The sequence below is a fragment of the Schistocerca piceifrons genome, chromosome 2 (assembly GCF_021461385.2).
Source record: "Schistocerca piceifrons isolate TAMUIC-IGC-003096 chromosome 2, iqSchPice1.1, whole genome shotgun sequence".
Taxonomy (NCBI): Eukaryota; Metazoa; Arthropoda; class Insecta; order Orthoptera; family Acrididae; genus Schistocerca; species Schistocerca piceifrons.
Genome location: NC_060139.1, coordinates 1058130530 through 1058154564, shown reverse-complemented (window position 1 = coordinate 1058154564; position 24035 = coordinate 1058130530). Strand labels below are relative to the sequence as shown.

The window sequence follows — 24035 nt, the reverse complement described above, 5'->3', positions numbered from 1 at the left end:
TTTTTCAGATCCGAAACGATTACTGCATCTCGCTATCTGGACATTCTTCGTGAATTTGTGGCGGTACAAACTGCCTTAGACGACACTGCAAACACCTCGTGGTTTATGCAAGATGGTGCCCGGCCACATCGCACGGCCGACGTCTTTAATTTCCTGAATTAATATTTCGATGATCGTGTGATTGCTTTGGGCTATCCGAAACATACAGGAGGCGGCGTGGATTGGCCTCCCTATTCGCCAGACATGAACCCCTGTGACTTCTTTCTGTGGGGACACGTGAAAGACCAGGTGTACCGCCAGAATCCAGAAACAATTGAACAGCTGAAGCAGTACATCTCATCTGCATGTGAAGCCATTCCGCCAGACACGTTGTCAAAGGTTTCGGGTAATTTCATTCAGAGACTACGCCATATTATTGCTATGGTGGATATGTGGAAAATATCGTACTATAGAGTTTCCCAGACCGCAGCGCCATCTGTTGTTGACAATTGTAACTACTGTAATTTCGAAAGTTTGTCTGCCTGAAAATGTACTGTTGTCCCAAGCATATTGCAACAAACGGTGTATTTCTATCGCTGCTCGTTTAGTTTTTATTGCCGTTTCAAATATACCGGTCATTTTTGAAACACCATGTATGTTGTTAACAGCAGTCAATAACGTTCTCTCACAGCTAGCAAAGGTGCGAGGTGACGACTGTCACTATGGAAGACCACAACACAATGCGACGTATTGAGGTTCGACGCGACATACTGAAGTACTGAGAGATTGAGCCAGCTCGGGCGGTGGTGGCGGCCTATGTGCACGCCGACCAGGGGGCATTATCGGCGCGTAGCCTGGGGGCGTGTCTTGGTCTTCTCTTGTCATAGACGCGGCTGGTTCAGCGCCTGCTATACAATGTTTCCTAGTGCCGACCAGTGCACTGGCGAAGACTTACGCAAGCACATCCCTTCCCCCAGTCCCTCCCCTCTCGAAACGCCGCACCGTTGTCGTGTACTGTAGATGCGAACTGTGGTTAGCGTCGAACTATAAACTAAAACTGAATAAGCTTCAAAAAGATTTAAGGACATGGGATCTGGATAAACTGAAAGAAACAGAGGTTGTAGAGAGTTTCAGAGAGAGCATTAGAGAACTATTGACAAGAACAGTGGAAAGAAAAACAGTAAAAGAAGAATGGGCAGCTTTGAGAGTGAAGACAGCAGAGGGTCAAGTAGGTAAAAAGATGAGGGCTAGTAGAAATCCTTGGGTAACAGAAGAGATATTAAATTTAATTGATGAGAGGAGAAAATACAAAAATGCAATATATGAAGGAGACAGAAAGGGATACAAACGTCTCAAAAATGAGATCGACAGGAAGTGCAAAATGGATAAGCAGAGATGGCTAGAGGGCAAATGTAAGGATGTAGATTCATATATAACTAGGGGTGAGATAGATACTGCCTACAGGAAAATTAAAGAGACCTTTTGAGAAGAAAGAAATACTTGTATGAATATCAAGAGCTCAGATAGAAAACCAGTCCTAAGCACACAAGGGTAAGCAGAAAGATGGAAGGAGTATATAGAGGGTCTGTACGTGGGCGATGTACTCAAGGTCAATATTATGGAAATGGAAGAGGAGGTGGGTGAAGATGAAATGTGATATATGATACTGCGTGAAGAATTTGACAGAGCACTGAAAGACCTAAGTCGAAACAAGGCCCTGGGAGCAGACAACATTCCATTAGAACTACTGATAGCCTTAGGAGAGCCAACCATGAAAAAACTCTACAATCTGGTGAGCAAGATGTATGAGACTGGCAAAATATCATCAGACTTCAAGAAGAATGTAATAATTCCAATCCCAAAGAAAACAGGCGTTGACAGATGTGAAAATCGCCGAACTATCCGTTTAATGAGTCACGACTGCAAGATATTGACACAAATTCTTTATAGATGAATGGAAACACTGGTAGAAATCGGCCTTGTGGAAGATCAGTTTGGATTCCGTAGAAATGTTGAAACATGTGAGGCAATACTGACCCTATGACTTATCTTAGAAGATAGAGGAAAGGCAAACCTATGTTTCTAGTATTTCTAGATTTAGAGAAAGCTTTTGACAATGTTGACTGGAATACTCTCTTTCAAATTCTGAAGGTGTCAAGGTCAAATACAGGGAGCGAAATGCTACTTACAATTTGTACAGAACCCAGATGGCAGTTATAAGAATCAAGGGGCATGAAAGGGAAAGAGTGCTTGTGAAAGGAGTGAGACAGGGTTGTAGCCTGTGCCCAATGTTATTCAATCTGTATATTGAGCAAGCATTAAAGGAAACAAAAGAAAAATTTGGAGCAGGAATTGAAAGCCCTGGTGAAGAAATAAAAACTTTAATGTTTCCAGATGACATTGTAATTCTGTCAGAGACAGCAAAGGACCTGGAAGAGCAGGTGAACGGAATGGACAGTGTCTTCAAAGGAGGATATAAGATGAACGTAAACAAAATTAAAAAGAGGATAATGGAATGTAGTCTAATTAAATCAGGTGATGCTGAGGTAATTAGATTAGAAAATCAGACACTTAAAGTTGTAGATGAGTTTTGGTATTTAAAACTAAACTCTGCCCGAACAGGCCTTGGAATGCCCAATGGTACCGACTGGCTGCCGCATCACCCTCAGCCCAGAGCCGTCACTGGATGCGGATATGGAGGGGCATGTGGTCAGCACACCACTCTACTGGCCATATGTCAGTTTACAAGACCAGTTTTGCGATTTAAGGAGCAAAATAACTGATGGTGGTCAAAGTAGAGAGGATATAAAACGTAGATTGGCAATGGCAAGGAAAGCGTTTCTGAAGAAGAGAAATTTGTTAACATCAAACATAGATTTAAGTGTCAGGAAGTCATTTCTGAAAGTATTTGTATGGAGTGTAGCCATGTATTGAAGTGAAACATGGACGATAAATAGTTAAGACAAGAAGAGAATAGAAGCTTTCGAAATGTGGTGTTACAGAAGAATGCTGAAGACTAGATGGGTAGATCACATAACTAATAAGAAGGTACTGAATAGAATTGGGAGAAGAGGAATTTGTGGCACAACTTGACTTGAAGAAGGGTTCGGTTGGTACGACGTGTATTGCAGCAACAAGGGATCACCAAGTTAGTTTTGGATGGCAACATGCAGGGTAAAAATCGTAGAAGGAGACCAAGAGATGAGTACACTAAGCAGTTTCAGAAGGCTGTAAGGTGCGATAGTTAATTGGAGATGAAGAAGCTTGCACAGGATAGAGTAGCATGGAGACCTGCATCAAAACAGTCTCCAGGCTGAATACCACAACAACAACAACAACATTATTATTATTGTTATTTCTCTTACTCGTCCCTGCACTGGCATCCAGGTGCGCTCAATGTTCCCATTACCACTAATATATAAAAATTATAAAATAAAAATAGAAAATTATATATACATATTAATTAAAACTGGTAATCTCCCTACTTGTCTACTTTTTTATTATTCTTAGACTGATATGAATGCGTTGAAAGAAGTAAAGATTGGGGTGAAAGAGTTGAAAGAAAAGTAGGATGTTAGGATATTTTTGTAGGTTCTGGATTTCTTGTTCTACGAAAAAATGACATAAATCACGAAATTGTGAAGGGATTTTGTGATTTATGTCATTTTTTTCTCAGAATAAGATGAGCTAGAACCTACAAAAAACCTCACTTCTAAGTGTTGTTCAACTATTCCTTGTTGATTTTATTGCACTAAATAAAGCCTGTAGCATTTTAATTTTTATCGCACAAAATCACGTACTTTTGTGGCCTTCTTTCAAAAGTACACATAAACGAACAGTTGGAGAACTGAATTTTACATTCAGAACAATTATCTGTAAAACTGACTTTCATTGCTGGCATCTTTATTTCTCTTTACCACGACTCTTTCTACATATTTTATGACCTTTATTGCGCCCTCTTTACCTCTTTACTGTTGTGCTGCTTAATATTATTCCTCATTTTATTTTTACTTTTTATAACCTCCTTCTCCATCATTTGTGGTTTCTTTGGCGAATTTTCAACACTAAGAGAATTTATTAAATAATGTTTCCTTTTCAATGCTAGTTTATTTCACCATCTCTGGACCATAGATGTGGTTATCCCTAATTTGCTGAGCTCGTATTCTGGTATTGCAATTCTCTCAAATCTTCATTCTTGATTTTGATTTTCGTTATGAATATTCCTGTTCCCATTTCTTCTGTAAAAATTATTATTACAGTGATAACTACTTTGGTGATTATTAGAATTCCCACTCTGTTATCCATTTTCCTATCTTCTGTTCGAATTTTATGGCTTGAATTTCAACACCTGTTCAAGCTTCTCAATAAATTTGTCAGATTATGGACAAGATCCCCTTGTAAAAATCCCAGTAGTCATCTTTTGAGCGTCTTTTTGTGAGTTTAATTTTTGACTCTTCCAACATTCCTCACACAAAACCATGTCTACAGGCAGGAAGAAAATCAACTGGGTGGTATTTCCCATCATTTGCAAAACATTTTGTTGTACCAGTGTTAACCCATGGAACTCCTATCACAAAAGGAACCTCATTCGCTGCTAAAGAATTTAATTCTTCCTGTATGTCTTTCATCTGCTGTTCATGCTGCACATCTTCTTTGATTAATAAAGCTTCAAAATGTTCTGTGTTCTTAAGCTCGTCTTCATCACATTCTACTACTCTACTGAAAAATTGTTAACCGACTCAGTGGTCACTTCCTCAAGCGCATTTTGCCTCGGCATACAATTCTTAACGCTGCTACCCAGCTAGTCCCATATATTTTCCTACCTTTCCCCAAAATCTTTCTCTAATCTGTCGACTCTAGAGTTAACTTGACCAACATCCTCAGAAATTCTGCCTACATCTCTTCTTATAACTTACAACTTTTATCAATATCGCCTTCTATATCTTTAATTTTTTCCACTTCAGATTTTACACTTTCGATATGTGAATTGAGACCGGAATTTCCTTGTTCCGTTTTTATAGTCAGTTCCCCTATACTAGATTCCATTTCTTGCAAAATTTACATTAACTCTGATGATGTACTGTCTTGAAGCTAACTTCCCCCTCATTTTGGACTATTTGTAAACTAATGTCATCTCTATCAACACTGTTACATTCAGATTTTGGACTAAGTGGCCTGCTCACATTATCTGAACCACAGAAACTAGGTGATTATTTATCATTGGAATCTTCATCACTTATGACATATATTAACACTATTGGTGCAAGTATTTAACTTATTGGTCATGCTGGCTTCTTCTGATGCACTGCTGCTGTCTGAAGTGTTGATGCTGCTGAACTCAAAGTCGACTTTGGTGGCCCACATTGCCATGGCTGCCACTGCCCACTGTTGCTTTACCATCGCCGAGTTCTCTGCTGCTGCTGGCCACTGCAGACTCGAACTCAGCACGCCTCTGCGCAGCCTTCTTCTTTTTTGAAGTTCTGTTGTGAACTTCCCCACACCTACCTTTTGCTACCAATTCTCACTCAAGCAACAGCTGCAAAATCTTGTGCTCGCAGGCCCCCACGCAAACTGCCTTATGCAGTAGATCACAGAATATTGTTAAGTGTTAGGATTACAGTTGTAATTCTAAAGGGATTAAATTCATATACCAGATGAGCCCCCAATGACGACAGTACTTAGCGGTCTGCTAGGGTATTTGCTCTTCCAAACAGCTTCCCTTACAAGTGAACCAGTGGCATCTTTACCTGTGCTTACTTGTACTTTAGGTACTGGGCTACACACAGAGCTAATTAAAATGAATGGCTCAGTGTAGTCATATGGTCGAGCCACGTAATCTGCTTTCATTCCCTGCAGCTAACTCTCTGAACATAATAATCTCTACCTGTGATCCTGCAGTCAAATAGTCTATGCATTGCTTAGGATTGCGAGTTAATAAAATACAAAGAACTATGAAATAAAAGTTAGGTGAATAATTCAATGTCAATGGTTCTATTCTAATCTCCATAATTGCTGTAGATGACAAAGAATTATGTTGAATAATGTTTATTTAAGAAAGGACATCTCAGATAAATGTGAATTGTTCCTACGATATTCAGTCAAATGACAGACAAAACTTATCATTATCAAATGCAGTAAAGTTACAGTGAGAACGTTATGATAGCATAATCCCCAAACTAAACTGTAATCAAAGATATGCGAAAATAAGTCCACTTCGTAGCTACTATAGATAAAATATTCATTTCCTCAAAACAGTTCAGAGTTTAACATGATGATTCACAAACTGCAACATGTGATGCAAAGAATGGAAACTCATACCCCCCCCCCCCCCCCATCCTCACTTCTGTAGTACAAGCAGGTAAAGTTAGAGTCCTACTCTGGAGCATATTCAGACATATCGAAATATAAAGACCCTTTGAAGTTAAAGTATCATAGCGGCCATTCACCACCCAGAATCAGTCACCTAGACAACGGAATTGCGCATATTACTCTAGACACGTCTGTCTTACAGAAGTTGTGTAAAAGTGTCCAGAATCACTACCTTGAGCTCTTTGCTCGAAAAGTTACAGTCTCCACTTGATTCCCATAGCGTTCTGCTACTGTCTGCTTTTCCATTGGCTGAAGGCTGCCCCACTAGAAATCTGTCATTATTAAGCTCTACAGACATGAATTGACTCTGCTTCACCACTTTCCTGCGCTAAACTCACATATACTGCAAAAATTTTTAAATAAGAGAAATGTTATTAGCATTCGGACACTCTCAGACCATGTACAACAAATATAAGTAATAGTTGGTTCAAAAATCAATAAGCCAGCATTCTCATGCAAGGGTGCTCATGGTAAACTACAAGAGATTATCAGTAAACATTTTTTAAAGAATTATGTGTGCCTCCTGTACAGTAGCATCATTCGCTTCTCTTTTATGTTGTGGTGTCTGCTAACACATACGACTGACCACTTTTAAATTAGCGCAGTTTTCGATAGTGCTTGCAATCAGTATTTAAATAATGTTACTGGCAAAGTAGTAAACTGTAAATAACTACACAAATGTGACAAGATATTAGGTACTGATGTTGTGTAAATGTGAAGAATACGATGTCCTAACAAACATTTGGATCATGAAAAGGTATAAAAACATAAGTCAAGAAATAAAATAAATGCAGATACGTAGGTTTCAGTGGACACAGCTATAGTGCAACGCTATCATCTGAGATATGAAGTTGCTTAAAGCATTTAAAAATGTTAATTCAGAGGTTCACTGTGAAAATATTTAGTCACTGTAGATTATTAACTATTGTAATATTAAAGATATTGAAATATTGTTGTGTCACTGGGTGCGCCTCTTCTATTTGAGAGCATTGAGGTATTCAGATCTGCTTTATTACTTGAATTATTACAGACTCTCAAACAGCTCTAAGAAGCTATCTTTCAGTTTGTCTGGCACGCCGCCATATCTTGGAGCATTTTGTCCTGCACAAATGCCTTATGAGCGACAGCCATCAAAATTCCCCATACTGGGATTTATCCCTATTTCCGGTGATGCTGCTAGCCTTTGTGCCTGGACTCATAATTGTCACCTGGTCGAAAGTGTCCTGAGACCTAGGCCTCCTAGAGTTCAGTCATATCACAAATTCATCTTGCCTTTAACAATTCTAGGCAGCCACTTAGCTCGCTTACCTACTCCTAATGTTACACAGTCTCCAAATGTTGCTCCTAGACTGGATACTTTCCCTGCCATAACACACCTCATGGCTTTAGCTACCTGAAGAAAAATACTTGAATTATAGCGAAGCCTATATGTGCAAAGGGCAGCTATTTCATTTTTTTCACACTCGCTTTCATAAGTTGGATAAACATTGTCCGAAGTGCGTTGTTTTTTTCTTTCTCGTGAATTTGCACAAACGACAAAAAAAATTGGAAACATGCAGCTTTGAATCTTCACCTTCAGGTTACCATTCCACTTTTCTATGCTTTATGCCACAAGGAACAGATGTGAGACCACTCTCTCTGAACACAAGATTTTATTTGCTCATAGAATGTAATTTTGTAGCTTCAATCTTCTTTCCAGAACATACGAAGCTACAATTTCAAGACGAATATCAACGGCTTTAGAAAATAAAAAGCTTGTTAGTAATATCGGTCTTTCATTCTTAGTTAGCTTGAATTCTAGATAGTGAGCCCTTATAACAACATTCTTAGACGTTTTATAGCCAATGTGCTGCATATTTATCTGCAAACCAGGTGTTATCGCTGCGATTCAAACATTCAGTCTGAGACATAATCTGTATCATAAAGTAAGCACTCCTTAGCACATGGAGCATAGCTGAATTGAGAGTAAGGGTCAGATATCTCGCATTTACTGAATAGATGACCCACTTCATCTCTCTGACAGCATGCCCTGGCCTGGTTTTTATGCTGCTACTCCCAAATGCCATCTTGTCTACAATGGCTCTCTTTTTTTCCTGTTGAATGTACAGATGATAAAGAAAATGAAAACAATTCTATTGTTTTCATGCATTGCATCTGTCATTTACTATAGTTCACACTTTTTCAAATTACAGAGGAAACTGTGCAGAAATAGTGCATTTCTTATTTGTGAAACCTGTACATGGTTTTCGTGTTCTTCTCGGTGCCACTTAGAATATGAATGCATATACAACAATTAATTGTGAAGAATGTCAATGTGGTCTAGGGAACATTCCAGAAAATTGCAGTAATCGCTGGATTTCCATTAAACCTGCTGTTAGCAGAATTTTAAAACAGTGTGCAGAACTAACATTACATTTTGAAATAGTCTGCCACAAGGCACATTGCTTTACTGCAGAAATTTTGTGCAATATATACAAGGCTCTGGCCAATAAGATGTATGTACACAAATATTCAGAATATTCTTACAAAAATTAAAAAAAAATTTTTTTTGAACTGACTCTACAGATCTCACCAGGGTGTTAGAAAATTTAATGTGGTCTCTAAGCTGCATAAGAATAAATTGCAGTGCTAAAATTGATGAGGTGACATTCAGAGATATATAGGCCCAGTAAACACAGTTTTTCACAATTGACATAACACTTATTTCAGGAATACATGTGAATGAAAATAACATATTGCAATGCCAATACCTTTACTTTTGTGCCAGAAGGCAGTTCATACCTGTAACTCAAGTCTACAATGAGAATATTCCTTTAAAAAGTACATTTAAATATGGAGACATTTTCATTTGCATGAACCATTTGGACTTGTTCAGCTTTGAATGATGTTCAAAAGCAAATGCCTTGTTTTTTGCAAAATAACTTACTTCTTACTGTATAATGCGTACTACACTCTTACATACTCGTACTCATTCGTACTCATACATCTGTAACAATTTAGTATGTGATGTCATTGAAAAAGTTATAAATGGCAACTGTAACTTTGTCATTCAGTGTGTTACCAAAAGTTCTAATTTCATTGTTATTTCACAATTATTTGAAATATTTCATGTCACCGTAACAGTATACAATGGTGTAACAATGGAATGAGCTATTATTAGAATGGTTCTTTGCAGTAACTGATAGACTTAAACATATAAGCCAGAAACAAACAACTTTCTGGAGAGGGCAAACACAGCTGAGAGACACTGTGGATAACAAAAACAACACTCTATACCCAAAACCATTCAAATTATCATAAAAATTATAATAAAAACTCAAGAATGAGGAGGTGTTTCCAAAAACTACATAACTGTATGAACATGCTTCATCTGTAACTACCAGTTACAAATCAGTATAGGCACATCTTCAGATTTATGGATAACTACCCAAAAGATTATGGTTAAGAAAAGAGTATCATAATGATCCATCATAGTTTCACAAGAGACTTGCACTTTTTATATCTTGCTGGGACTTGTACAATGCAGTTGCCTCCATATCAGTGTAAGTGTTCTCCCAAAGCTTCATCCTTGCACATGAAAATTCGTTTCATTTCCCTTACATGATCTAAATTTTGTAAGCCTTTTCTGTAATTGTAGATTTGGAAATATAGCCATTATAAACCTCAAGATGTGTCTATACTAAATTGAAACCAATAGTCGAGAATAAAGCACATTCATACATCTGTGCAGCTTTTGGAAACACCTCATCATTCTTGACTTTTTAATTGTTATAGTTTTTATGATGATTTGAATGGTTATTGAGCGCTATTGTTATTCACAAATCAGAAACATTTTCTAAATATTCACAACTTGTTCCTCCACCACTGTGTGGGACAACATGGGTATGTTGTCAATGATGAATGTCTACCAGCTTAAGTCTTCTCTGAAAATAGATCACAGTAAACTGTTAACATCTTTCTTCTGGTCATCTGACATTGGATGGCTAAGAAGTACTTTAGCTTGTGGTTAAGAAAAGAGTTTCGTAATGGTCCATTATCGTTTCACAAGAGACTTGCACTCTTGCATATCTTGCTAGGACTTGTATAATGCAGTTGCCTCCATATCAGTGTAAGTGTTCCTCCAAAACTTCATACTTGCACATTAAAATTCGTTTCATTTCACTTCTGTGATCTAAATTTCGTAAGCCTTTTCATATCTATCACTCTCAAATCTTCACCAGGTTTCTTCCTCCACCCAGTGACTGGTAGATCTCATTATATTCCTCTTTTGTTACAATTGTTTGCCTTTGCATGTCACATCCTCAACTGAGTCCCGCAAGAGCAACATTGATAATTGTATTGATCCATCCCCATATCTCGGCTAGATACTCAGAACTGAACTAAACCTCTTCAATGTGTACCACAGTGCAAAGAAAACTTGACGGGACATATGTGTGAATATCACAGAAAAGCTGATCTGGGAGCTTCAAAATAGGATTCCAGACAATTTTGAAGTACTTTATCAAATATAATTGCTAATTATCAAATAAAGATCGGAAATAGTGATCCTACCTGTCACTGGTTTGGTGTAGCTATATTTGAGTAAAATGCAGACAAAGTGACGAAACATTAGTTACGTAAAATGAATTACTCAAACATCCACTTCTGGATTCTATCAAGAAGTTAGTCAATACAGTGACTCCTGAGACAAAAATCCTTCTATGGAGGTAAGTCTCATTCGCACTTTCAGTATTAACTCTTCCACACTCTGATGTCGAAGTTGACAGAATCTTTAGTCAGGTATACTGAGTGAAAAATAAACTCAGAATCAGACTTAAAACGAATACACTTTCCACTATTCTAAATGTAAAGCACGAGTTGAGATGCCATTGTAAGTGCTATTTTTCATACAGAGTCCCACAATAAATATTGAAGATTATCGGTACAAATGCCACATACGTTATGGAGACCAGGGAAATCTGCAGCACCAGTAAAGGAAATTAGGCAGAGGAGGATGATATTTATTTTTGCCAGGAGACTGCTTTTTGGTAAAATTTTACTTAAGGTAGCGGTGGTGTAGTTTGCTGATGTTGGCAATGATCGGCCATGAAGTGAATAATTAATGCTGTTCTTGCTCTCTGATTGACAGGTTCTTGTGTGTACTATTGTACGCTCAGTAAATTAATTACCTCCGTAAAGCGAACTTTTCGTAACGAAACACTTGCGTTAAGCAGGATTCACACATGCAACTAATGTGATGCCACAGCTTGTGGCTTTCTGAAGTGAAATCGACGGGCTACCTTTCACAGAATGCCACAAATTCACACACTGAAATCGAATGGAGTACAGCAGCAATTACTCCACGATAACTGCAACAGAATGCTCGTGTTTCGAAATACTGCCACCAAAGAGCAGTGATACAAGGGAAGTGGCGCAACAGAGTACAGTCAAGTTGAACCGTATTTGGCATTACAAAAGTTCCTTCTCGTAAGTTGCGCCACTAAAAACTGAGAGTTCACACATGCAACTACGTTGTAATTGTAGTGTGGCACTAGCTGTGACGACTCCTTTTTTGTGTGTTTGAACCCAGTTTTAATATGAGTGACACATAATTCCCAGCATTCAACTATTGTTGCCAACGTCGGTGGACAAAGATATAAATTATAATTTAGCCATTTTTGGCTCTTTTGCGATAGTGTTTTGTTATTTTCATTGAATGATAGTTGGCAATCCTGGTTGGTTGGCAACAGTCAGCGTTGCCAACCATACGATAAATTATCGCGATATACGATAATTACAACGTGAACTCGATATATGATAGTACATTGCTGATAATTGTGGAATCTACGATAATTTTTGTGCAGATTTAAAATGAAAATAAATTGATACTTCTAGTAGTTTCATACGTTAATAATCTGTTTTCATATATTTAAGTCCATACTCCATTCAATATAAGCAATTTCCTCTTTTTCTCTCGTCCACTCCCCGCAACAGTCCAACGACTCTTAACACTGTATATTCGCTTCCGGGGAATACCTGCCTAACAAATATTGTTTCACAACAATATGGGCTATTAGGGCTAGGCCATCGTCATCAGTTACTGGTGAAATTGGGACTTAAATGCACGGGTAGTTGTCTTTGTGCTCTTAAAATAATATTAATTTTTTGTTCTTAAGGGAAATTAAAGTATGGTATTCTTTAAATAAATACTGTAGTAGTGTATTCAAATATAAATAATGGAAAGTGACAACAGTGATGTAGATTCTCTGCGGACCCCACAGAAGAAATTGAGGCTGCCTGGTGAGTTGAAATTAAAACGTTCGAAACAAAAGTTCAGAAAGGAATGGTTGACTGATTTATCTTTCAAGTATTGGCGACAACCTGTTAGTGATGATGCATATAAAGCTCGGTGTAAAGTTTGTAGATGTGAATTCAGTGCTGAGTTGACTGTAGTGAAAAATCACGCTAAAGGGAAAAAACACTTAAGTGCCGTAAAATGTGTCGGGCCTCTACAAAAGAAACTTGACTTTTCATCATAATCAAAATCGTCTGATACATTTGCCAAGCAGGGCAAGAGGACTGAAATTTTGCTATGTGGATTTTTGGCAGAACATGACATCCCTATTAATACAGTCAATCACTTAACAGACGTAATTAAAAGTTCCTTTCCCGATTCTAAAACAGTTGAGAACTTGCAGTTGGGTAGAACAAAAGAAAAAGAGGTGATAAAGAATGTCATAGGTAAATGTCATTTGGATGAACTGAATGAAGTTTTATGGAGAGAAAAGTTCAGTTTCATAATTGACGAATCTACCGACATTTCAAATGGCTCTGAGCACTATGGGACTCAACTGCTGAGGTCATTAGTCCCCTAGAACTTAGAACTAGTTAAACCTAACTAACCTAAGGACATCACAAACATCCACGCCCGAGGCAGGATTCGAACCTGCGACCGTAGCGGTCTTTCGGTTCCAGACTGCAGCGCCTTTAACCGCACGGCCACTTCGGCCGGCTAACCGACATTTCCGCTACGAAAAATTTGTGTATTTGTGTGCGGTATTTTGATGAAGATAGCTCCAAAATACATAACAAATTTTGGCAGTTGTTACAGCTGTTTGAAGAGAAAAATGCAGAGGCCGCTCATGAAGGTGCCACTGTTAATCGTTTGTACGATCTCGTACGTAAAACCTTGTCAGTACATAATATTCCTCCTGAACATTTAGTAGGATTTGCTTCGGATGGGTGCAACACAATGATGGGGAAAGATAATTCTGTTGCTAGTCGAATAATTAGAGATTTTCCTGGTATTTTTATACAGAAATGTATATGTCATTCATTGCACCTATGCGCAAGTGAGGCTTGCAAACAATTACCAAGACTATGTGAAGACACAGCAAGGGATACATATTCATTCTTTAAGCATAGTTCAGAAAGAATAGCCCAGTTTCTGGAATTCCAACAGTTTTGTAATGTCGAACCTCACAAGATACTGCATCCATCTCAAACAAGATGGTTATCTTTGTTAACTGTTGTTTCGCGTATTCTAGAACAATGGAATGCATTGCAATTGTTTTTCACTTGCAAGTGGGAAGAAGAAAGATTGTGTATGCAGCTGAACAATTAGCAAAGGCGTTCAGGGACAACTTTGTACGTGTATTTTTTATATTTCTCGAGTGGATTCTACCGAAATTTTTGTCTCTGAATCAATATATTCAAAGCGAGAAATTAGTAATTTGCTCTTTGCATGAGAGAATGTGCAAAACGTACAAAGAAATCCTTCTCTGCTATATGTCTCCTGATTATATCAATAAAACTGATTTGACAGACATAGATCCAGCAAACCCAGCCCAACTTGTGCCGTATACGCAAATGTATTTAGGTGTAGGTGTGATGGATTTCATGAGCCAATCTGAAAACATCTCACAAAAATCTAAAGTGACTGATTTCCACTACAGAGTGCAACAGTTTCTTATAGTATCTTGTTGTGAGATAAAAAAGCGGTATGATTTCAACAATTCTGTTCTAAAAATGTTGAGTTGGTTAACACCAGAAATAGCATTGTCAAAAAGTGCTGCAAGGTCGTCAACGCTTGTTCCACTTATAAAGTCGGTTCAGAGGATTTCTCCAAAAGACAAAAGGCTTATGCAAATGATTGATGATCAGTGGAGAGTATTGCCACATGCAGAATTTCCCGAAAATCTACGGTCTAAAGAGGTGGACGAATTTTGGGTGTTCATAAAGAACGCTAGGGACCTTCATGATAACCAAGAGTTCCTCCAAATAGGAATCTTTGTGCTAGATATATTAGTTTTACCACATTCTAGTGCTGATTGTGAGCGGGTCTTTTCAAAAATGAATCTAGTGAAGACACCATTGAGAAATAAGTTACATTCGGATACAGTCAGCGCATTAATGCTCACTTCCCAGCGTGTGAAGAATTGTGTACAGTTCGAACCAACCAGTGCAATGTTTGCATCAATGAACACGTCGAACATTTATGCTAAGAAGAAGGAATCTCGTCGGGATAGTGACGCCGATTTCGACGATGTGGAGTTCGACAACGATGCTTATTAGGGTGAGTTTAATTATATTATTATTTTTAATTATATTACGTACACAGTGCTACTTCTCGATCGGGGTTAGCGAATTTTCCTTGCATAAAATCTGTGATGCTTTGGACACATCCGAGTTTATCTGGTTCTGAAAGTATTTTTAGTACTTAGCATCGCGATTAGAGACGTTTTGGTTCGTAATTAGGAGGTTTTATGGATAAAAATTTTAAAAGATGAGAAGACTTCGCCATTCGCGATTGAATACAAATATTGTGTACGTCATATTATCAGCATTATTGTTTTTGTTTTTTTTTAAGATTATCAATATACGATAATTTTAGATAAAAAACGATAATTTTAAATACAAAATGCCATAATTTTATGTTCTGGGGTTGGCAACGCTGGCGCCAGTTGACACAATACTGTGACAGCTTTTGTTGTGGTTAACACTGACGGTTACTTGTTGTTTTTGAATTCAGTCTTAAGTCTTTGGCTGGCGAAGTAACTATTGGAATAGTGACGTTGTATTTACATGTGATTGTGTATAATATTTTCGAATTTTAGCACATGCATTGCTTCTAATGACTTTAGCCTGGAGCACAAAAAGCGTGAGTGACATTGTTTCTTAGATGGAAGATAATCCTTGTACGTCAATTTTATGTTAATAACTTCGCAGTAGGGAATCCATACGCCTTTTTATGTCGGTGCAGTCGTATAATCTAAAGATATTGAAGATACCATACGAATTTTTCCAACTATAGGAAATAAGTTTTTTTATTAAGGTGCCAGGTTCACTAATGCGACTGTTACTCGTTGTTCACATGCACTTATTTGTGTGTTTGGTTGCGTCTTTTGGGGAAGTGGAAAGTAAGCAGAAGTGATCAAGTAGTAGAGTACCTTGTTCTCCTTATTTTCGTTAATATTTGTCAAAGGATGGAAAGAATCTTTTTCGATGGAACCCTTTTTGTGTGGTGTAAAGACTTTGAACATCGTTTTTTCACAATTTTCTCTGATTTCAGAAGAAATATGTTACGATTAAGTTTTGTCGTGATTACAGGTGTGGCACACACACACACACACTTGTATTCTTAGACCTAATCTTCCAACTTCCATAACTTCAGCTGTCCAAATCCTCAGTACTGTGACTTCTGCTCAATTGCGGCAGATGTGATGTTACTGTTTACTTATGCTTGACTGTTTGGACAAAAAATTTTAGTGTGTGCTTCCAACTTTTTATTCTTGAAGGAGATGTAAATTTTGATTGCATTTCAGGAGACTGAAAATCTACTAATGGAACTGGAGAAGAACACAAACAGAAAGAGGTAGGTTGACAGTTATCCTGAAGTGTCAGTTGCCATGGTAAGGCATTTTTTTCTCAGTTTCTGGCTGGCTAATAGCGGAAGTGGAATTCTTAGTACATCTGCAGCTGTATATCCTGCAAACCCCTGTGAAGTGCGTGGCCTACAGTACTTAGCATCAGCTGTGCAATGGAATGATTATGGAAATTTGTGCCGGACCGGGACTCAAACTCAGATTTTCCACTTATTGTGAGTGGTCATGCTATGTAAGCACAACTTGTGGCCAGACACAAACCTCCATATATGTGTGTCTACAACCTGAACTTGCTCATCCATTATGCATATTCTTGTACAGGGGAGACAATTTACTTGAAAGTCGTTTGCTTAGTGTTGGCAGATAAATATGATATTGCCATGAGTCTTGCTCGGATAGCCTAAAGGTAAAGCAACCACTCGCAATAAGTGGGAAATCCAGATTCGAACCCTAATCTGGCACAGATTTTTACTTTCATCATTCCATTATACAGCTGAAGGTAGTCCATATTCACAACTGCAAATATATTTCATGTATTTCACAATGGCTGTAGTAGTTGCAGTGCCTGTTCTTTGGACATGCATGTATTTCCGAAGGGGCTTTGCGTAGTAATTTACAATAACACAGACACTGCACCATTATATTTGTTGTGTCCTGCCCACTCGTCTAATATAGGGTGCCTAGGAAACCTGCTTTCTCGGATCACTAGACGACAATTCAAGCAAATTATATTAATAAATTTTTATCACAGTAAGATAAATGACAGTACTTAACTTTGAGAAATTTACAGTGGGGCCTCGGAAGCAAAGGGTGACATGAAACATAAGCAATCTCTTCAGTATATACAATTCATAATACAAGCAAAACAGTATAGTTCCTAAGTCACGGCTGTAGCATTCGTAAAATGGCTCGTCTTCAACTGGGCCGTAGCCAGGCAGCACGGCACTCACGTCCTCTTCGTGTAGATGGTGCTACCGTCCCGTTTTCGTCCTAGAGAGGGTTTGGTCTGCGTACTTTTGGCTGACATCTTCCCACAGCCCTCTCTACTTTAATGTTCCTTGCCGACGTGCTGGCGCTTGATGTTACACCAGAATAATATTTATCCGCCGACACCGGGCAAATGACATTTCAAGTAAAATGTCTCCCCTGTACAGGAATATACACAATGGATGTATGAGTACAGGTTGTAGAAACATGGTTGATAACATATGGAAGTTTGGGTGTTGCCATGAGTCATGCTCAGATAGCCTAATGGTGTGCTGACCACTCGTGATAAGTTGGAAATCTGGGTTCAAGTCTCATCCAGCACAAATTTTCATTGTAATCATTCTCTTATACAGCTGATGGTAGATAAGATTTGCAACAGTGAATGCATTTCATGGATTCCAATTTTGGCTTGTGGTACAGCCAACGGGTAAGTATAAAAATACAAAAAGCTGTCCCAGCATTCAAATCTATGAGTTTCTTCATCGGGGAGGGGAAGGTTGAAAAGGAAGAACAGGTCACTTGGATCTCTGGATGATAGAGACCAACCTTTAGGGACAAAAGCAGCTCCATACTCCTTCATATATAACTCTGTGGAAACAATGAGTAGTAGTAGTAGTGGTAGTAGAGGCCTAAAATGAGGTCATATTTCACTGATTTCCTTTCTCCGTGGCTGCCAAATCATATGAGATTACTAGATCGTTACCCTACCTCTTGGATTTCTACCCTTGTAATTTTTTCCCATTGTAAAACTGGTCCTGCGCATCTGCCTACTATCACATACTCCAGCCCCACCACTGGCAATTCATACAGTATCAAACACAGAGCAGCTTGTGAAATTATGCATGTTGTTTTCCAACTAGAGTGTGTTCACTGGATGGTATTTTACGAAGGAATGACAACAAAAAAATTGGTCTAGTTCATGAATAGATGCAGAAGAACTGTCTACCTTAGGGCACCCAGTACTCACATTGCCTGTTGGCTTTTGTCTCACGACCTTCAGCTGGCCTCCAGCAATGGAGGGTGAATCTGTGACTCTTGCTAGCAAAACATCAGAAGAAAGTTTAAATGAACACTGGGTAATGATACCAAGAGGAAAGCCAATAGACAATACATCAATATGTCCCAAAGAAAGCATCACTTTAGTACCAAGTTGCTGAACGATCTCAACTGCATGACTCGAGGGACCTGTATTCCTTTTGCAGCTGCTATGCTACACAGGCTACCTTGATACTCCCACCCAATACTACTTGTAGCTTCTCTGAATTCCTGAACTGGGAACTTGCTCTCCAACAAATCCTTACACACTGCACCTTCTTGGAATTAATCCATAGTAGCATAAATCCCACTCTCTTTTAATTGTTATTGTATTTATAACATTATTCATTCATTTACTGAATTATTTTCTTTATTGCCAATACCTTTCTCTCTTCGTTTTTCTCCATCCCTCTAATTTCCATCATTGATCTTTTATTGCACTACTCACTTTTCGCTAATACAGAGAAGAGTAGAGGGATGGAAATCTCAGAGGGATAGGCTTTCAGGAGGTGCTGCTGTGCTATGCTGGAGGAATTAGTACAAATGCAATGAGAGTAATATATTTTAATGATTAAGATTTTCCAAGTAACTGTGGTACTCGTGTGATAGGATATCTCCTTCCTTCCAAAGCCATTTTCAGCCTGTCTTGGTTGTCGCTGCCAGTAGTTCATGAGGTTCTGTGCTTTACTTGTAGTATACTCCATTCTCTCAAATCTTGTTAAGCCCCTGTTAGATTTTTTGTGGGTCACTTTGGAAAGCAGTATTTTCATTTGTGCATTCTTGAGAGAGAGAGAGAGAGAGAGAGAGAGAGAGAGAGAGAGAGAGAGTGTTGTGTGTATGGGGGGGGGGGGGGGAGTTACATATACTGTTCCACTTAATTGAGGGATACTCATTTCCCACAGCTGAGTGCTAAATTTAAAGTTTACTGTTGTGGTAGCTCACATTTCACTCTGCTTTTTCTGTGTCAATAAATGCCTCATTCTTCTTGTAAATATAACATTTTTGGTGTCAATGGTGGAAAGAAGGAGCTACTGTATCACTTGTGTGTCACACTCAGTAGGAAAGCCATCGTCAAAAATACGGGACACAAACTTCTCCTTTGAGTATACAAAGAAGTCTAGATTGTTCATGCGAGGTACAAACTACATTTATTGATGTTGCGTATGGGTTAATTTCATCGGTGCACCACCATCTGCAGGAAGCGTGTTCTTCAACCAGCTTCTTCCACCCTTCTCCCTTGTCACCCCAACTTCATTTCACTGCATCTGAATCCATCTTTACATCATGTCTGTGCTGAAGCAGGCAAAGGCCCACAGCGCATACCAGTATACTATACTATACTATACTATACTATACTATACTATACTATACTATCTTATACTATATCTGACCTCCTCTGACACCCGCTCTCCCCTTTTGTCTTTGTCCGGCAACAAGTGGGTTCCCCTCACCCTTAGTTCTGAGTGGCTCATCTTTCATTTTTAAGATTCCCAAACCTATCCCTTTTTCCTTCCTGGAGAAAGAACTAACAGTTCTGAAAACTAGACTAGTCTCTTATGTGCCTTATTGGCAGTACCAAGAATTTCGTCTCCTACTGAAGTTAATTGCCCAGCAACTTTTCTGTCTCCTTGTAATTTAAAACTATTTGGCAGTGCTGCTTTTTGTCACAAATCTGGTTTTGTTCACATTATCGTGATGTTTATCAGATTCATGGGTAATAATTGCATTTACTGGAAGCTTCTGTGAAACAGTATTAACAGAATGCCAACAAAGCTACTCTTTTCATAGCTAAATAACTTCTAGTTCAATGTAAATATGTGTAAATAAGAATTGGATGTCCTCCCTGCAATGGAGTGTGCACTGACATGAAACTTATTGACTGATTACAACAGTGTGCCAGACCAAGACTTGAATTCAGGACATTCATCTTGCATGAGCAGTTGCTCTACCACATGAGCTACCTAAGTATGACTCGTAATTCATACTCACAGCTTTACTTGCAACTTTACCTCAACTCCTACCTCCCACATCTGATAGGAACTCTCCTGCGAAACTTGCAAGACTAGCACTCCTGGAAAAAAAGGGATCATAGCCCAGACTGTGGCTAAGCCATGTCTCCGCAGTATTCGTTCTTCTAGGTGTGCTAGTCATGCAAGTTTTGTAGGAGAACTTCTGTGAACTTTGCAAAGCATGATATGAGAAATGGGTGGAGGTAAGGTTGCGAGGACTGGTCGTGACTCACACTTGGGTAGCTCGGCTGATAAAGCACTTGCCCATGAAAGGCAAAGGTACTGAGTTCGAGTCTGTCTGGCAAACAATTTTAATCTACCAGGAAATTCGTGTGAAATTAATGTGGCACAATGGCTGGTGTCCGAAGGCATTTAGTTGAGTATTTATTACTGCATTCGTTGTGACTCGCTGATCATTCAAAGTGCCACCGCGCAATTACACATGTCCTCTACATGCGGCGCTGTCTGCCAGCTGCGCAGCAGCTGCGCCACCTAAGCGTCCAGCCAGCCAGCGGCCGCTAGACTTGGACTCAGTGCTCATTCGAATGTGACCGTGTTCACATGTCTTGCTTTGTCAACTTGCTCAGTGACTTATATGTGTTGTGTTGTTTTGAAATATATGTGTTCAACTTGCCGTTATAACAGCATTTTCATTGTTAATGATTTTCTCATAAACCTTTTATTCCATAATTTGCAGTTGCTAACAGAAATAAGTAGTTTGGTTTCCCAGAACCAGCAGCGATATTGTAGAATTCGACTAACACTTTTGACAGCATTAGTGTAACTTTATCAATGTATAATCCTTTTATTTAACGCTTTGTGTTCCGACCCCGGAGTCGGGTCCCATGTGAAACACTGTAGCATATATGTGGATCCTCAACAGAATCACAGTTCTTGACAAACCATTCCATATGTGAATGACACCAAAACTCTTGTTTCGATTCTGTTTTGCTGTAAAAGAGAGTGATTCAGTGGGTGGGGTAAAACTTTTTTTTATATAGTCCTATGAGTGCTGCTTCATTTTCAAACCAACATGTTGCCAACTGTATTTCGCTCTCCAAGCAATCTCCCTTGCAATTTTATTAAAATGGGTAGTTATCATGTGAAGAGCACTACGCCTGCATTTGTGTTATCTTCATGCTGTCTTCTTATGAATACAAGGTCTGTTCAAAAAATTCTGGAACATTCACGATTTCACACCAGTGGTGTGTTGGAGCGAAATGTGGTTGGTATCCCTGCACATGCCTGTGTTTAATGTGTAACTGCCAGAAGTTTCATTTGCGTATGTCTGTTACCTATTGTTCTGTGCTGTATTGAGTAGAACATGTCATACAGTTTGTGAATTTCAAAATGGCAGAGTTAGAAGAGCAACACATCTGCAATAAATAAAGAGAGAATGGTTGACATAGGCCTAGTTTAAAAATGGCCAGATGGAAGTTAAACGTGACTCTCGTTCAGGATGCCCTCCAACATCTACTGACGATGCTCGTGTCGGAAACATCAATGAAACTGTGCATGTCAATTATAGATTTGCTGTCCGAGAGATTGCAGAAGAATGTAACATTTCAGTTGGATCGTGTCATAATATCCTGACACAGCATCTTGGAATTCATCATGTTGCCGCCAAGTTCGGCCCCCGGCTCATGAGTGAAGATGAGAAACACCTTCGTGTCACAATCTATGAAGAACTTTTGGATCGCACAAATGAGAATGAGGTGTTTTTTAAGAGAATTATAACTGCTGATAAGATGTGGGTCTATGTTTATAATATTGAGAGCAAGGTAGAGTCTTCACAGTTCATCAGGAAGAGTTCTCAAAGACCAAAAGAAGCTCATCAGCCAGGTCAGGTAAAATTTTACAGCCATGCTGAAAGTTTTCTTTGACTTTGAAGGATTAGTTCATCGTGAATTCAAGCCACAGGGACAAGCTGTTAATTGATGGTACTATCAGGACGTGTTGCGACACCTGTGAGAAACAGCCTGGAATTTGGCAAGACAATTCGTGGCTCTTGCTTCAGGATAATGCACCTGCACATCCATCCCTGTTGGTGTGTGATTGTTGCACAAAAAACAGAATCACTGTGCTACCTCATCCTCCATATTCTCCAGAGTTGGTCCTGCAGACTTTTTTATTTCCAAAGTTGAAAACCACATTGAAAAGATGAAGATTTGCAATGACAGATGAGATAAAAGAGAATTTGCAGATGGCGCTTTGCTCAATCCAGCAATAGGCATATCAGGACTGCTTCTGGAAGTGGAAACAGCATTGGGAGTGGTGCATCAATTGTGGAGGAGAGTTTTTTTTGAAAGGGCCATGCGCAATAAGTAAAAGGTACTTGTACTAAAAAATTGTGATTACTATTCCAGAATATTTGAACAGACCTCATATTTTAGTTTTGGATAAAATGTCTGCGTTTAGTAATTGTTACAACAGATGATGTGTGTTTGAAAAGTTTCATGAATGGTTTCAGAAAATAAAAGTATGGAGTCCCCCATGTGGCTACCTCTGTCACAACCAAGCGTACAGGCATGGACTACAGGTTGCTGCAGCTACAATCTGCAGGCAACACTGCCATGGGACGTTATATGCAAACAGCACAACAATAATGTAAATAGCCCAGGTTGTTTATGACCAACCTTTTCACTACCATCCCGACATCGAGCATCGAGTAGCACCAGCCTCACTGCTAACAGTACACTTGTCCCAGTATCCAGCATTGTGACCGCGACCACCTTTTCCATTCTACGTGATATGCTGTGTGCACATATGTACTTCAGCCAAGTGGGTATCACCATCGGCTCCCCCCCCCCCCCCCCCATCCCCACCCCCCTCAGGTCAGTGTGCTCAGCATGCACTCACCATGAACATCTGTGAGCTGGCCAAGGTTATCAGGCTATCATTGAGTGCCTCCTTCTTGCCAGGTTATGCCTCCAGTGTATCCTCCAGCTCGCCACTAACTGTCCAGGGGTCTCACCTCCCTGCACTCCACCACAAACCATCCAGGGTTCTCACCTCAGTGGATGCCCTCCCTGGCTGTCCAGGACTGCCTCCTTGCTGAACACCACCTCAAAGAGCACTGATGACATTGTCATTTTGCACCATAAACAACTAATCATCATCTCCAACTTCTGGGGCTACAACTGCAAGTGCTGCTTGCCCTCAAGTAGCTCTTGGCTGACCAAAGCATCACCGACATCACTAGTGTATTGTACTTCATTTCATTAGTGTGAATAAAGTGCAGTTGTTCTCTCCTAACTGTGCAGCTCATCTGCAGTGCATCACTCCTTCCGTTCACTAACACAAAATTGATGACACACGACATTCTTTCATATGTGACTTCTCTTTGTTTCCATAGTGTTCCATTGTAACTGCCGTGGCCTTGCATTTTTGCAATGCGGAAAGGAACAGCTGTGCTTCCAGCTGCAGCACAATAAGCTGAAGTAGAAGCAGATGTTAGTGCTGCTCCAACAGAGGGCGGAATTCATTCATTTTCTTGTTATGCTGTTGTTCAGTCGAGCATCTGCAGAAACTCTCTCTCATGCTCTACCGCAAACAGTCTCTCTCTCTCTCTCTCTCTCTCTCTCTCTCTCTCTATGTGTTCTGCTTCTGTAGGAGGAATTGTTTGTCCAAAAGCTAAAAGTTTAGCACCTGTTTCTTTGTGTGTGTCGGCAACTCAGAGCCACTTCTATGTAGTGAGAAACAATCTAACCTATTCATATTGTTCTTAAATGTATGGTTAATAATGATGGTTGTATGAGCAAACATTGGTCATCATCCTGACAATAATCCAGTG

General features: G+C 39.2%; 1 protein-coding gene across 1 annotated transcript in view; it reads left to right on the top strand.

Annotated features, from left to right (window-relative positions):
- Window positions 1–15313: 15313 nt before the first annotated feature.
- LOC124774878 (fibronectin type 3 and ankyrin repeat domains protein 1-like) overlaps window positions 15314–24035 on the top strand; it is a 48628-nt gene continuing 39906 nt past the window's right edge. Inside the window, exons 1-2 of the mRNA XM_047249527.1 lie at window positions 15314–15487; window positions 16152–16201. Coding sequence (XP_047105483.1) covers window positions 15461–15487; window positions 16152–16201 — 77 coding nt within the window. The 5' untranslated portion in view covers window positions 15314–15460. The remainder of the gene's footprint in view (window positions 15488–16151; window positions 16202–24035) is intronic.